Raw genomic sequence first — 14,110 nt, forward strand, 5'->3', positions numbered from 1 at the left:
CAGATGGATTCCCACCAGGAAGCCATCCTCCAAAGTTTCCCTACAGATCAAGGGAGGTTCTCCTCCACCTCTACTCTGCCCTAGTGAGACCTCACCTGGAATATTGTGTCCAGTTTTGGGCTCCCCAGTTCAGGAGGGACAGGGATCTGCTCAAGAGACAGTCCAATGGAGAGCTCTGAGGATGATGAAGGGAGTGGAGCACTGCCTTGTGAGGAGAGGCTGAGAGCCCAGGGCCTGGTTAGTCTGGAGAGAAGACTCAGAGGGGATTTAGTCAATGTTTATAAATCTGAGGGTTGTGTGGCAAGAGGGAGGGGACAGGCTCTGCTCAGCTGCACCCTGGGATAGGACAAGAGGCAATGGATAGAAACCACAGCACAGAGGTTCCACCTCCACCTGAGGAGGAACTTCTTCACTGGGAGGGTCACAGAGCCCTGGAGCAGGCTTCCCAGAGAGGTTGTGGAGTCTCCTTCTCTGGAGACTTTCAAGCTCTGTCTGGATGTGTTCCTGTGTGCCCTGTGCTGGATTCCATGGTCCTGCTCTGGCAGGGGGGTTGGACTCTTTAAGATCTCCAGAGGTCCCTTCCACCCCCTTACATCCTGTGATTTGAAGCTTCCAAACACTTTGCTGGGATTGCTTCAGACAGATGACACATCACCCAACATGGGAAGGATGGAGAAAAGGTTCACCAGGGCTCACCTCAGGAAGCTGGCAGAGGGATCTGGAAATACTCCCTGAACTGGGAAGGACAACCTGGATCCCTCAGCCCCACGGTGACACGAGAGAGCAGGATTTGCTCACCAGGATACTGTAAGAAAATGACACCCCCCCCAAGCCTGTGCCCACCCTTCTCTGCTGACCCTCCCAGTCTGAGCACACCTCAGCACAGCAGCCCACTCTGGAAAGCTTCTGCAGGTCTTGCCAGGTCACAAAGTTGGGAGCTGTGGAATCATGAAGGTTAAAATCTGCAGCTGGAGCCTGTGGACAACCCAGAGAACATCTCACAGGTCCCAGTGGATGGTCAGACACCTCACTGACCACCAGAAGATGACATGGGCTGCATCTAGAGGCAGATGGAGATGGACAGAACCCTCTGCTCTCACATGAGGCTACCAAGAAGCCCACCATGGTCACTTTAGACCACTTATCTCCAGCTGCACAATGCTCCTGCCCCTGTCACCAAGCTCTGATGATGATCTGGGGGACCCAAACCCACAGTGTCACACAAACCACCTGTTTTTTTTTCCCCTGTAATATGGAGAAAAAGGATGTCCAACATGCACCTTGTGGAGAAGCCTGCAGCTGGTGGCACTTGGGAGCAGCTCAGGACTCCTGCAGGGCCCCAGCACCTGGCACAAGCCCAGACCTAGCAGCACCACACAGAACGTTCCATCCTACAATGTGCCTCTGTGACAGGAGAACCCCAAATTTGGCTCCACCAACACCAAATCCTGACCTCCAGCACTGAGAGAGTCCTTCAGCCTCTGCATACATTCAAGCCTGGTGTCTCCCTAGAAGGATCTTGGTGGTGCCTGAGGAGGAGCAGGAGGTGAGTGTCCGCTGATGATGGCACAGACGTGAAACACTTGAGGAACTCATAGTGACTTGGCAGGACAAGTTCTCTCATTCCTAGCCCATGTTCACCATCTGCTGCTGATACAGTACTTCAGAAGGAGGTCCAAGTCCACATTTCCCTTTGCTAGTTCCCCCCAGAGATGGATTTTGGAGCCATCTCCAGAGTGTGCATCACAGTCTGCAAAGCCACCACGTCTCACTTGGCCAACTCGTGGGTTTAGAGTGGGGCTGGAAGAGGATCAACCTCAGCTCCCTGCTTCTGGGCTTTGCTGACAGCCATCTGTTGGACTCACTGACCAAGTGGATGTTGTCTTCTCCAGAGCAGCCTCTTTGGGTTTGCTACTGATGGATGCCAGGAGTTTGGAAGGAACATCTGCTGCAGACATGGAGCTCCATGTCCTGAGGAGTCAGCTGTTATTGCCTCATGATCAGCCACCTCTACCACGTCCTGCTGGGTTGGTTGCCTTGCCCAAGCATTGCTGGGACTCTTCATTAGAGCCTTGGATGCTCAGCTGACTGATGAGCAGGAACAGAAGGGGTTGAACTGCAGTGTACAAAGAGGATGGTCCTGAAGGTATTTACAGGTTTGTACAACCACACCACAGCACTCAGATCTTCATCCAAATAGCACCAGGAGCCTTTTGCACAAATTCCTTCTAACCAACCCAGAAGAAGCTGGAGTATGGTCAGATGAGGAGGTGGAATGAGAAGCTCAAGAAGCCAAAGCACTGAAACTAGAACTGGTCAACTTGACTAGTCAAAATATGAAGAGGAAGGAAATGAATCTGAGAACATCTCAAGCACTTGGACATGAAACCTTCCAACCTGAGCCCTGTTCAAGGTGCACCACAGTGAAATTAACATCAAGAGAAGCTTCTTCTATTAAGATGAAGTGCTTGAGGTTGTTGTTCTGATGACTCTTTAGACCTGCCCCATGTTTTTGACTAGCTGCTGACCACAAACACATGACAACCTTGCTGATCTCAAGCAGTTTGGAGCAGGTCTCCTAAGTGAAGGTGATAAAAAGATCCCAAAGTGGTAATTTCTAGCCAGTGGACCTCCAAATGTGCTACCTCCACAGTGTCATGGACATGGGGGGGGACCTGCCAAAGCAGGATGAAGAGATTTGAAGCACTGAGATAACAAAAAAGATGATTAAGGAGTGAAGAAACAAAAGGTTCAGAGACATGGATAGCACCACCATGGCTTGCACTGAGGTGCTGGAGGAGGTACCTGGTTCCCTGCAGGACAAGTGCTGCTTCTGGAGGGTTGTTTCATGGTCACAATTTGGTTCATTCATCTACAGAAAAAGGCATTCCTTCTAAGATAGGTCCAAAACCACCATTCCAACGATTCAGCTATACAACAATGATACAGAACTTTACAATTCCTGAAGAACAAAGCTTCAAAGAATAGAGAACATGGTCATCTGAAGGTCACCTTAAAGGATGGGAGATGTTGGAGAGGGCCTAAGATCCAGCCAGGACATTTCAACTTTGATGCTAATGGTCCAAGAGTGCTTTCCGTTTGTTTGTTTGTTTCTTTTGTTTCCTTTTTGTATCACCAAGAAATGTAAAAAACTTTAAAAAGGCATGACCAGACCTCCTGGCTGTCAGAGGTGTCCTCAGGGGTCAGAGCACCCCCGGCACACCTGCAGTACTGGGTGTGTGAGTGTTGAAGGACAGCTCAAGGGGTCTTGCTGTCAGTCAGGAACTAGATTAGATGCCCCACTGCAGTCTCAGTACATCAGTGGTTTGATGAGTCTTCCCTTTTCTTCTGGCTGAGGAAGAAGTCCATCCCTTCCTTGAGGACCCCACTTTGCTACCTCTCTCAGTGGGCTCTGTGGGTCTGTTTGCTTTCCCCCTGGCCTGCTGGTGTTGGGCCTTCCCCATCAACCTTCTTCCAGCTGAGTTAGAGGTCAGGGAAGCGGCTGGGGTCCTCCTTGTAGTCCTCAGGAATGGTGAAGATGGAGTCATCAAACTCGTCATAACGGAACTCCTGGAAAGTCACAGTGGCTGTGATGGTGGGAAAGACAGGGATATCTGGGCAGGAAGGAAAAGACACAGTGAATGGGGGGCAACCTTCAGCAGGAGGGGTCCCTGCCCATGGCAGGGGGTTGGAACTAGATGATCCCTGAGGTCCCTTCTAACCAAACCCTTCTGTTAAATCCATGAAGAGCAGGAAAGCACAGGGTGGGCAACAGTGACCCACTGCCAGTTATGGATTGGGAAGGCTTTGGGAGCTGAACTGCTAGAGAGTAGGGCCTGGCAGTGCTGGTGGACAACAAGGGCACCGTAAGGCAGCAATGGGCCCTGGTGGTCAAGAAGCCAAGGGTCTTACGGGATACGTGAAGAGCATGGCCAGCAGGTCAAGGGAGGTTCTCCTGCCCCTCTATTTTGCCCTAGGGAGGCCACAGCCAGAGTACAGGGTCCAGTTCTGGGCTCCCCACTTCAAAAGAGACAGGGAACTACTGCAGACAGTCCAGCAAAGGGCTACAAAGGTGCTGAGAGGCCTGGAGCATCAATGTGAGGAGGAAAGGCTGAGAGCCCTGGAGAAGAGCAGCCTGAGAGGGACCTGAGCAATGCTCAGCAAGAGCTGAAGGACCTGTGGGGGGCAAGAGGCTGGGGCCAGACTCTTCTCAGTGGTGCCCAGGGACAGGATGAGTGGCAATAGGTACACACTGGAACCCAGGAGGTTCCATCTGAACAGGAGGAGGAACTTGTTTGGTGTGAGGGTGCTGGAGGCCTGGAGCAGGCTGCCCAGAGAGTGGTTGTGGAGTCTTCTTGTCTGGAGAGCTTCCAAACCCCCCTGACCATTGTGATCCTGGGCAAGCTGCTGTGGGTGCCCCTGCTGTAGCAGGGGGGTTGGACTGGATGATCTCCAGAGGTCCCTTCCAACCCCCAGCATGCTGTTCTCTGGAAAGCTACAGCAAGAAGCTCTCACACAAGACAACTGCCTTCCCCAAACTCAAGTTTTGAATATTCTGCACGGATCATCACACACATTTGGGCAGTGGGAAACCATGGTGGGGTTTGTTGTGGTCATCATCTCTTACCTAATTTGACAGGAAAGCCTGGTGGAAGCTTCATCTGAACAAATTCTCTAAGTTTGTTAAAGTGCTTGAAGGGTGCAATTACTTCTAAAACATTCAACAACCTGAAAAGGAGAAGAGATTTCAGTGCCTATTCTTCTTACCCAAGGTTTAAAAACAACTAAAACATGACACACAGAGCAGGGAAGGGACCAGTCAGAAAGCTGAGGACAGGCTTTTGAGCAGGGCCTGCTGTGACAGGACAAGGGGTGATGGTTAGAACTAAAAGACAGTGATTCAGACTGGAGAGAAGGGAGAAATATTTGAACAGTGAGGGTGATGAGAGCCTGACCCAGATGGCCCAGAGAGGTAGGACATGTCCCAACACTGGTACCATTGCTGGTCAGGTTGTTTGGGGTTTCTGAGCAACTTGATCATTGGAACCCAGGAGATTCCATCTGAGCAAGAGGAGAAAGTTCTTTGTTGTGAGGGTGCTGGAGCCCTGCAGCAGGCTGCCCAGAGAGGTTGTGGAGCCTCCTTGTCTGGAGAGATTGCAAACCCAGCTAGGCATTGTGATGCTGGGCAAGCTGCTGGGGGTGCCCCTGCTTTAAGCAGGGGGGTTGGACTGGATGATCTCCAGAGGTCCCTTCCAACCCCCAGCATGCTGGGGTTCAGGGGTCTGTCTCCTCAGAGCTTCACTATCAGCACCCTCACACTCAGCTCTTGGTGTTCCATGTGATGAGGCCTTGAGCAGTCTGCTCTAGTAGGTGGTGTCCCTGCCCAGGGCATGGGGGTCAGAACTAGATGATCTTAAGGTCCTTTCCAACCCAGCCCATTCTGTGGTTCTCTGACTCTTCCATATTAGCAGAGGTGCCCAAGTCAACATGAAGTTTTTGACTTCTTGCCCTCATTTTACACCATAGACTGAAGCACCTGGTCTCAGACCCTCTTCTCCATGGAGATGAGGAAGCTGAGAGGGTTGTGTTCTTTAAAAGACATAACTTTGGGCTCAAAGAATCCTGCAGTGAGAAGTTAATGGTAAGTCTGGGCACACCTCTGCCCTTATCAAGTCAGCCAAGCACTGGGCTCTTCCAGTCAAAGGCACACCAGCAGCAAGGTCATAACATGACTTCCTTCACAGCATGAGTTCCTTCTCAGGTTTTTATGCTGCCAAACTCCCATTCTCTGAAAATCCCAAGGATTTGGTAGTTCAAAGACACTTCAGCATTTCCTTAGACCTCAAGAACATTCCTGGCTCCAAGCTGTGACTTACGATTCGATCCCTAAGGGAAATTCCTGGCTCATAGCTATGGTGGCTTTGAAGGTTTTCTTGCTCTCTTTGCAGACCAGCTCTCTGCCCAGGTGAGGAGCTCTGGAAGGGGTGGGGAGAAAGACAGAAGTCAATTTTTTTTTTCCTCAGTTTTAAAGGAGCAAAGAAAGACTCAGGTTTGATAATGTGGGTAAAGAATCCCTGCAAAATGTTTCCAAAGTAAAAGGTGAGCAAGGATGAGTCAAAACCCAGCTTTGGCATGGCTTTAGATGGAGGTTGGACTAGGTGACCCCTAGAGGTCCCTTCCTACCCATAACATTCTAGGATTCTATGACTAGGAGCTGCTAAACCAGGAGAGAAGACAATGGCACATCAGGAAACAACTGAAAAATCAACTTCAAATAATTCCTCACAAATATTCTCTTAATAAACACCACAGACAGGCATCAGAACTACCCAAAACCACAACCAGCTGATTAGAAGTGAGCTAATGAATTAGTTCAATTTATTAGCCTGTCTGTCAGCAAAGCATGAAGTTGAATTAGAAAAAGCTTTGTTTGCTTTCAGTCTGAACCATGAAAGCCTCTCAGAGAAAGGGGAGAACTTGCTCTGGTGATACTGGAAAGCACAGGGCAGAAAGTTCTGCTGTAGAAGATAACTGAGACAGGGGACCCTCAACTGCCCAACAAGGGATTGCAGCCCATGGGTGGCATCTGCAGGGGACAGCTGAGGCAGCACCAAGGTCAAGCCTCTCTTTCCCAGCCAGTGTCCCAGGAGGACTCTGTCCCTTCTGCCTTCCATCCCTATCCCTGTGTTCCTGAATCTGTTTCCCATCTGCTGCTGAGTCCAGGCTGGGTCTTGCCCAGTGCCTGCCCCCAGCAGCAGTGGTGCCCATGGTGCCACCATTGCCATCAGGGGTTGGGTTCCACATTGATTTGTGTCTCTGTGTCTCTATCCCATGGCATTGTTCTTTTTCCATCCCAGCTGGGTTAGTTTCTTTCCCAGCACATCAGCCTCTCTCCCTTTCTCTTCCCTTTGGGGAGCAGAGGGGATCCTGAAGGACCTCTGGCCCTGCTTTGGTGGCCAGCCCGTCCCTAACTCAGGACACTAATTTAGACACTAGTCCAAAGGACTTTTGTCATCATTATTTCCTGTACAACCTGATCTAGGTGCCCCTGCTTTAGCAAAGGGGTTGGGACTGGATGATCTCCAGAGGACCTTTCTCACCCCTACCATTCTATGATTCTATAATTTAGGTGATGCACTCAGTACATCTTCTGGTCCTTCTACATTCAGTATCTAGACAGCATCTATACCTTGCAAACCAACCCAACTCCTTGCATCTTCTACAAATGATGTTAGTGGAAATTCCTCTAAATTAGAGCTGTTGTCTTCTTCACCTAGAGGAGAGCATCTTACAAAGACCTGGCCAGCAGCAGCAGATCTATGTCCTTGCATTCCAGAAATGGGCATTTTTGCACACTGCCACTGCTGCCAGCCTCACTAAATCACAGACTTCTGTTTTTACGATCAAATTGGATTATTTCTTATTATCATGCATGAAGATCAATTAAGTAGTCAGAAAATCTCCTCTAGCTCCAAAAAAAACAACCACCACAGATGTGGGAACCTACAAGAAAGCTGGGGAGGGACTTTTTAGGCTCTCAGGGAGTGCCAGGACTGGGGGGAATGGAATCAAGCTGGAAGTGGGGAGATTGAGAGTGGAGGTGAGGAAGAAGTTGTTCCCCATGAGAGTGGTGAGAGCCTGCAATGGGTTGTGCAGGGAGGTGGTTGAGGCCCCATCCCTGGAGGTGTTTGCAGCCAGGCTGGATGAGGCTCTGGCCAGCCTGCTGTAGTGTGAGGTGTCCCTGGGCATGGCAGGGGGGTTGGAACTGGATGAGCCTTGTGGTCCCTTCCAACCCTGACTGATTCTAGGATCCCATGTCCATATCCTCAAAGTGTTGAAGTGTCAAGCTGTGAGCATCCAGTATTTTTATCACCAGTCAATGCAATACCATTGATTACAGAGGAGAAGTCTGCAGAACATAGAACCCCTGAGACAGCAAACCCAAAGGTTTCTCTGGCAACAGAAAGCCATGACCAAAAAGCACTCAAAGAGTGCACAAACAGAGCCAGCCAAACCCCACATGACCACAAGGCCAAAGCATCCATCTGGAGGTGCCTGTGGCACTTACTTTCCATTCTCAGCAGATATGTACTCCTCCCAGGTGATGGTGTTGGGTGATGGAGGAGTCAGCGACTGCCGTCTGACGGGCTGTGGAGAGAGACACACATCATGGAGGAGCTCAGGGGGGAAAAAAAAGACCTGTAAGATCATCCAGTACAACCTTATGGATCAAACCTGCTGAGGATTTTTCATTCCTATTCAAATCACCATCTTGCACTGGGAGCTGACGATCCTAGGCTCCTTCCCTCCAGCCCCCTTCTGGGAAGACAGAATCACAGAATCCTTGTGGTTCAGAGAGGCCTTGAAGGTCATGGAGTCCAACCACTGACCCAGCACTGCCAGCTCACCACTAAACCCTCAGCAACACATCTCCAAGGCTTTGAAACCCTTCCACAGCTGGGACTCCAGAACTGCCCTGGGCAGCCTGGGCCAGGCCTTGAGAACCCTCAAGGGGAAGAAATTGTTCATCTCCAACCTAAACCTGCCCTGGGACAACTTGAGGCCATTTCCTCTTATCCTGTCACTTGTTCCTTGGGAGAAGAGACCAACCCCCACCTGGCTCCAACCTCCTTTCAGCAAGTTGTAAAGCCAGCCTCCCTTTCTCCAGGCTGAACAAGCCCAGCTCCCTCAGCTGCTCCTCACCACACCTGCTCTCCAGACCCCTCACCAGCTTCACTGCCCTCCTCTGGACTTGCTCCAGCAGCAAAATGTCCTTCTTAGAGTGAAGGGCCCTAAACTGAACCCAGGCTTCCAGGTGTAACCTCGCACTGTGCCTAGCCTAGGGAGGCAATCGCCTCCCTGATCATCCTGGCTAGAAACTTGCTGATAAAGCCAGGATGCTGGGGGCCTCCTTGGCTACCTGGGCACACAGTGGCTGATCTTCATTCCAGTATTCCAGGTGTCTTTCCTGATATTCTCTTAGGACTTTGCCATTCATAGATTCATGGAGTGGTTTGGCTGGAAAGGATCTTCAAGATCATCTAGTTCCAACCCCCCTGCATGTGTTAAAGGACACAACTGCACCTCAGTTGTGAGAAGAACATCAATGCAGTCTGTCCAGTTTGTAGCTGATGCTTCCCTGGGCTTTCCCACATCCTGCTCCAGCTCTGACAGCCCCCATTTGAATATCTGGCCTCCAAGTGTATTTTATGTGGAATTTGGCTGGTGGGACTCATCAGTTCATCAGTGAATTCAGGAGTCTGAATGCCAAACAGCAAAGCAGAAGCTAGTAAGAGACATAAATTAATGACTGTGGGCATGCTCCCAGCTGATGCTTGACTCACTCTCAATAGCTCTTGATTTCATGGTGCTAATAACAGCCTTAGCTCCATCATCTTAATGAAGCCAAAGAGAAAAAGGATTGAAAAGACCACCAGAAAGGCATCAAAACCAATAAATATTTGGGCTATAAAGAAAAGGGAAGTGATTTGCCACAGCCAAACCCATAATCTTGGGCTAAGAGACAAATGAAGACTACAATATCCAAGATAATCAGGGCAATTCCTCACTAATTAGGATAATTAAGCTATCATCATCATTATACTTGCAGCTCATATTTATTATTCCCTAATTAAGGCAATCGAACTGCAATAAAAAGCATCATCTTGAGGCTGTGCCCAATGGCTGGTGCAAAAGATGATCCTCCTCCAGAAAAGCTGAGGGGTTTTGGAGGATTACTGAATTTACCTCAAAATTTTGCTCCATCAAGTTGCCACCTTTACTCAGGCTCTCCATGATAGCTTTGTTTCGAAGGATGTCCTCCTCACTGAGGTGTTCTCTCCTCTTCCTTGATTCTAACACCAGGCCATTCACCAAGTAGAAATCTGCCAAGAAGTTCCCTACTCTTTCCTGCAAGGAAGGAATTGGACAGGAATGACTCTAACAAGGGTAAAATATAAACATCTGAACGTTTGTACAGCCAAAAAATTGGACTGCAAGATGAGAACTTCAGGATTGAAGTGTTGCCATCTCTGTCACCAACCACATCAGCTTGGACAACTCCTGCTCTGGCAGGGGGGTTGGACCTGATGATCTCTTGAGGGCCCTTCCAACCTCTGATATACCATGTGATACTGGGATACTGTAACTCCAGTAAGGTACAGGGCAAATGCAAGAGTCCTGGGATTGTCTTGGTTGGAAGAGGCCTTTCAGATCAGAGTCCAACCCTTAACCCAGCCAAGTCACCTAGACTAAACCATCTCCCTCAGCACCACATCTACACAGCTCTGAAACCCCTCCAGGGATGGGGACTCCACCACTGCCCTGGGCAGCCTGGGCTGAGACTTCACAACCCTTTTGGGGAAGAAATTGTTCCTCATGTCCAACCTAAACCTCTCTTTGTGCAGCCTGAGGCTTATTCTTCTTGTCCTATCATTTGTTCATTGGGAGAAGAGAGCAACTCCCACCTCACTCCAATCTCCTTTCAGGGAGCTATAGAGAGCCATAAAGTCTCCCAAAACAACTCCATCAGGAACAGATATTCCACATGAATGGGAAGTTTATGTCAGAAAAGATTAAGAACTTGGAGTGGCCAAAATCTGACTAAAATCTCCTTCAACAGCAAGATCACAGAACCTCAGACTTGTTTGGGTGGAAAAGGATCTTTTGAGGTCCATCTAGTCCATCCCCCTGCAGCCAGTAGGGACAACTGCAACTAGAGCAGGTTGCTCAGAGCCACAACCAACCTGCCCTGGAATGGTCCCAGGGATGGGGCAGCTCCCACCTCTCTGGACAACCTGTTCTGTTTCAGGATAATTGACACATGTCCAGTAGGGATTATGTGTTCCAAAACTCCAGCTCAGAAGAAAACTTGCCTTGAATCACACTACCTGAACGGTTCTAGATGCAAACAAAAATCTTTCAGGGCTAGTCAGAAGACCACAGAATGCATCAGGCTGGAAGGGACCCTCAAAGGTCACCTTGTCCCACCCCTCTGCAGTCAGCAGGGACACATCCAACTAGATCAGGCTGCCCAGGGCCACACCAAGCCTGACCTTGAATGCCTTCAGGAATGGCACTTTCACCACCTCCCTGATCATCATAAAGATCATAGATTAATAGGATGGTTGGGTTGGAAAGGACCTTGAAGATCATCTAGTTCCAACCCCCAAGGCATTGACAGGAACACTGTCCACTAGACCAGGTTGCTCAGGTGATGGGAACTTACTGTTTTGTCCTCTCGAAAGAGCCACCCAGTCTGGGCATGGGTGAAGGTGATGGATTTGGTTGATAATGTTGCTGAGTAAATATCACTGCTCATCAAAATGTCCACCTCCTCTTCTGTTTCCATCTCAGATTCCTAGAAGAAAAAAAATCCCAATAGAAATCAATAATACTGGGAACTTCTAAAAAAATAATCATAGAACGGTTTGGCTTGGAAGGGACCTTCCAGATCACCTAAGTTCCAGCTTCCCTGCCACAGGCAGGGACACCTTTCACCAGACCAGGTTGCTCAAGTCCTGATCCAACCTCAGAGAGGTTTAGGTTGGACATGAGGAACAATTCCTTCCCTAAAAGGGTTGTCAAGGCCTGATCCAGACTGCTCAGGGCAGTGGTGGAGTCCCCATCCCTGGAGGGGTTTCAAAGCCATGGAGATGTGGTGCTGAGGGTCATGGTTTAGTGGTGAGCTGGCAGTGCTGGATTCATGGTTGGACTCCATGATCTTGAAGGTCTCTTCCAACCAAAGATATTCTTTCCATGGGCAAAGGTCCACAAGTGATGGGTTGGCTAAATAGAAGGAGTCCAATGAGTCAGATCCTTGTGAAGAACTGACCTGGTCACAGGGTGACTCAAGGGACACAAGGCAGTTGCCAGCAGGTATGAAAACTCAAGGACACCTAAATTACAGTCACTGGAAAGATTAAAGAGCAGCACAGCTCAATTTAAAACACGTCTGCCTTTCAGAATGGAAAAGGATTTTCCCAAGACTCCCATTCTAGCTTTTTCCTCAGACTCACAGAAGGGAGTTGGTTGGAAGAGACCTTTAAGATCATGGAGTCCAACCATTAACCCAGCACTGTCAGGTCACCACCATGGCCCTCAGCACCACATCTTCATGGCTTTGAAACCCCTCCACAGATGGTGACATCACCACTGGCCTGGGCAGCCTGGGCCAGGCCTTGACAACCCTTTTAAGGAAGAAATTATTCCTCATGTCCAACTTAAACCTCCCTCAGGGCAACTTGAAGCCATTCCCTTTTGTCCTATTGCTTGTTCCTTGGGAGAAGAGACCATTCCCCACCTGGATGCAACCTCCTTTCAGGCAGCTGTAGAGAACCAGAAGGTCTCCCTTCAGTCTCCTTTCCTCCAGACTAAACCAGCTCAAGTTCCTCAGCTACTCCTCACCAGACCTCTTTTCCAGACCCTTCCCCAGCTTTGTTACCCTTCTCTGGACCTGCTCCAGCACTTCAATGTCCTTCTATGGAATGAGAGGCCCAAAACTGAACCCAGTACTCAAGGTGTAACCTCACACTGTGCTCAGTACAGGAGGACAACCCCTGCCCTACTCCTGCTGGCCACACTATTGCTCATCCAAGCCAGGATGCTGTTGGCCTCCTTGGCCACCTGGGCACACACTGGCTCATCTTCAGCCAACTGTTGATGATTCCCCAGGTCCTTTTCCACCACATAGCTTCCAACAACTGCACCAAGCCTGGAGCCTTCACATGGTTGTTGTTACTTAAGTGCAGCACTTGGTCTGGTTGAATCTCATCCCACTGGCCTCATCCCATCACTTCAAAAGTACTCTTAGCACTCTTCTTCCTTACTCTGATGTCATCTATACAACTTAAGTTACAACAAGTGAATAACAAATGATTTTGTTTGCATTTTGTTGGAGCTTGTTTGGGTCTTTTTGAGGGAGATGTTTTGTTTAATAAACTTCAAGTCAGGGTTCTGCTGGGCATTAAAAACTTGAGGTGCTTCACAGTCTGGGTTCACAGTCTCACAGTCTATGAGAGGTTGGAAGGGACCTCCAGAGATCATCAGGTCCAAGCCCCCTGCCAGAGCAGCATCACTTGGGGTAGTCTGCACAGGAATGCAGCCAGGGGGGTTGGAAAGGCTCCAGAGAAGGAGACTCCACAACCCCCCTGGGCAGCCTGCTCCAGGGCTCTGGCACCCTCACTGCAAAGAAGTTTCTCCTCAGGTTGAGCTGAAATCTTCTCTGTTCAACTTTGAACCCATTGTTCCTTGTCCTCTCCCTGTGACCCACCCAAAAGAGCCTGGCCCCCTCCCCGTGACACCCACCCCTCACACATTGAGAGACATTGATCAGATCCCCTCTCAGCCTTCTCTTCTCCAGACTAAACAGCCCCAGGGCTCTCAGGCTCTCTTCCCAGGGGAGATGCTCAAGTCCCCTAAGCATCCTCCTGGCTCTCCCTTGGCTTCTCTCCAGCAGGTCTCTGTCTCTCTGGAACTGGGGAGCCCCAAACTGGACACAGGATTGCAGGGGTGGTCTCAGCAGGGCAGAGTAGAGAGGGAGAAGAACTTCCCTAGCCCTGCTGGACACAGCTTTCCTGATCCAGCCCAGGATCCCATTGGCTCTCTTGGCCACCAGAGCACATTGTTGTTCCATGCAGAACTTGCTGTCCACCAGCACTCCAAGGGCTTTCTCTGTGGAGATGCTTTCCAGCAGGGCAGTCCCTAACCTATCCTGGTGCTGTTGTTATTTCTCCCCAGAAACAGGGTTCAGAGGGATCTTTACCTCATGGTGGATTCGCTGGTAAACTTTTTGTTCATTGTCTAAAACTACAAAAGATTCAGAGGGTGCGGCGTCACCGTTAAAAATGAAGCTTAAATCCCCTCGTTGGCACTTCATGTCAGTAAAGTCTATCAGAGTTGTGTCCAGCCTGGGAAGAGAAAGCAGGGCTTTAACCAAAACCACTCCAACACACCAGTTAGACCCAGTCTGCAAGCAGAAACCATTATTTTTTCTTTTTTTTTTTTTTAAACCCACAAACAACCAAAGGTGGAAGTTTGCACAGAATATTTCATAAGTGAAGCTTGGACGTGGAAACAACAACAACAAAAAAAATCATTAACAATGAATAAA

At 49.5% G+C, this 14,110-nt stretch overlaps 1 protein-coding gene across 1 annotated transcript in view; it reads right to left on the bottom strand.

Annotated features, from left to right (window-relative positions):
• Positions 1-3,445: 3,445 nt before the first annotated feature.
• ANKRD13C (ankyrin repeat domain 13C) overlaps positions 3,446-14,110 on the bottom strand; it is a 28,791-nt gene continuing 18,126 nt past the window's right edge. Inside the window, exons 7-13 of the mRNA XM_054384250.1 lie at positions 13,763-13,907; positions 11,228-11,359; positions 9,748-9,909; positions 8,069-8,148; positions 5,877-5,975; positions 4,628-4,728; positions 3,446-3,614 (exon numbers count right to left, since the gene is read on the bottom strand). Of these exons, the coding sequence (XP_054240225.1) occupies positions 3,484-3,614; positions 4,628-4,728; positions 5,877-5,975; positions 8,069-8,148; positions 9,748-9,909; positions 11,228-11,359; positions 13,763-13,907 (850 nt within the window). The 3' untranslated portion in view covers positions 3,446-3,483. The remainder of the gene's footprint in view (positions 3,615-4,627; positions 4,729-5,876; positions 5,976-8,068; positions 8,149-9,747; positions 9,910-11,227; positions 11,360-13,762; positions 13,908-14,110) is intronic.

The sequence above is a fragment of the Indicator indicator genome, chromosome 10, assembly GCF_027791375.1.
Source record: "Indicator indicator isolate 239-I01 chromosome 10, UM_Iind_1.1, whole genome shotgun sequence".
In the NCBI taxonomy this organism is placed as follows: Eukaryota; Metazoa; Chordata; class Aves; order Piciformes; family Indicatoridae; genus Indicator; species Indicator indicator.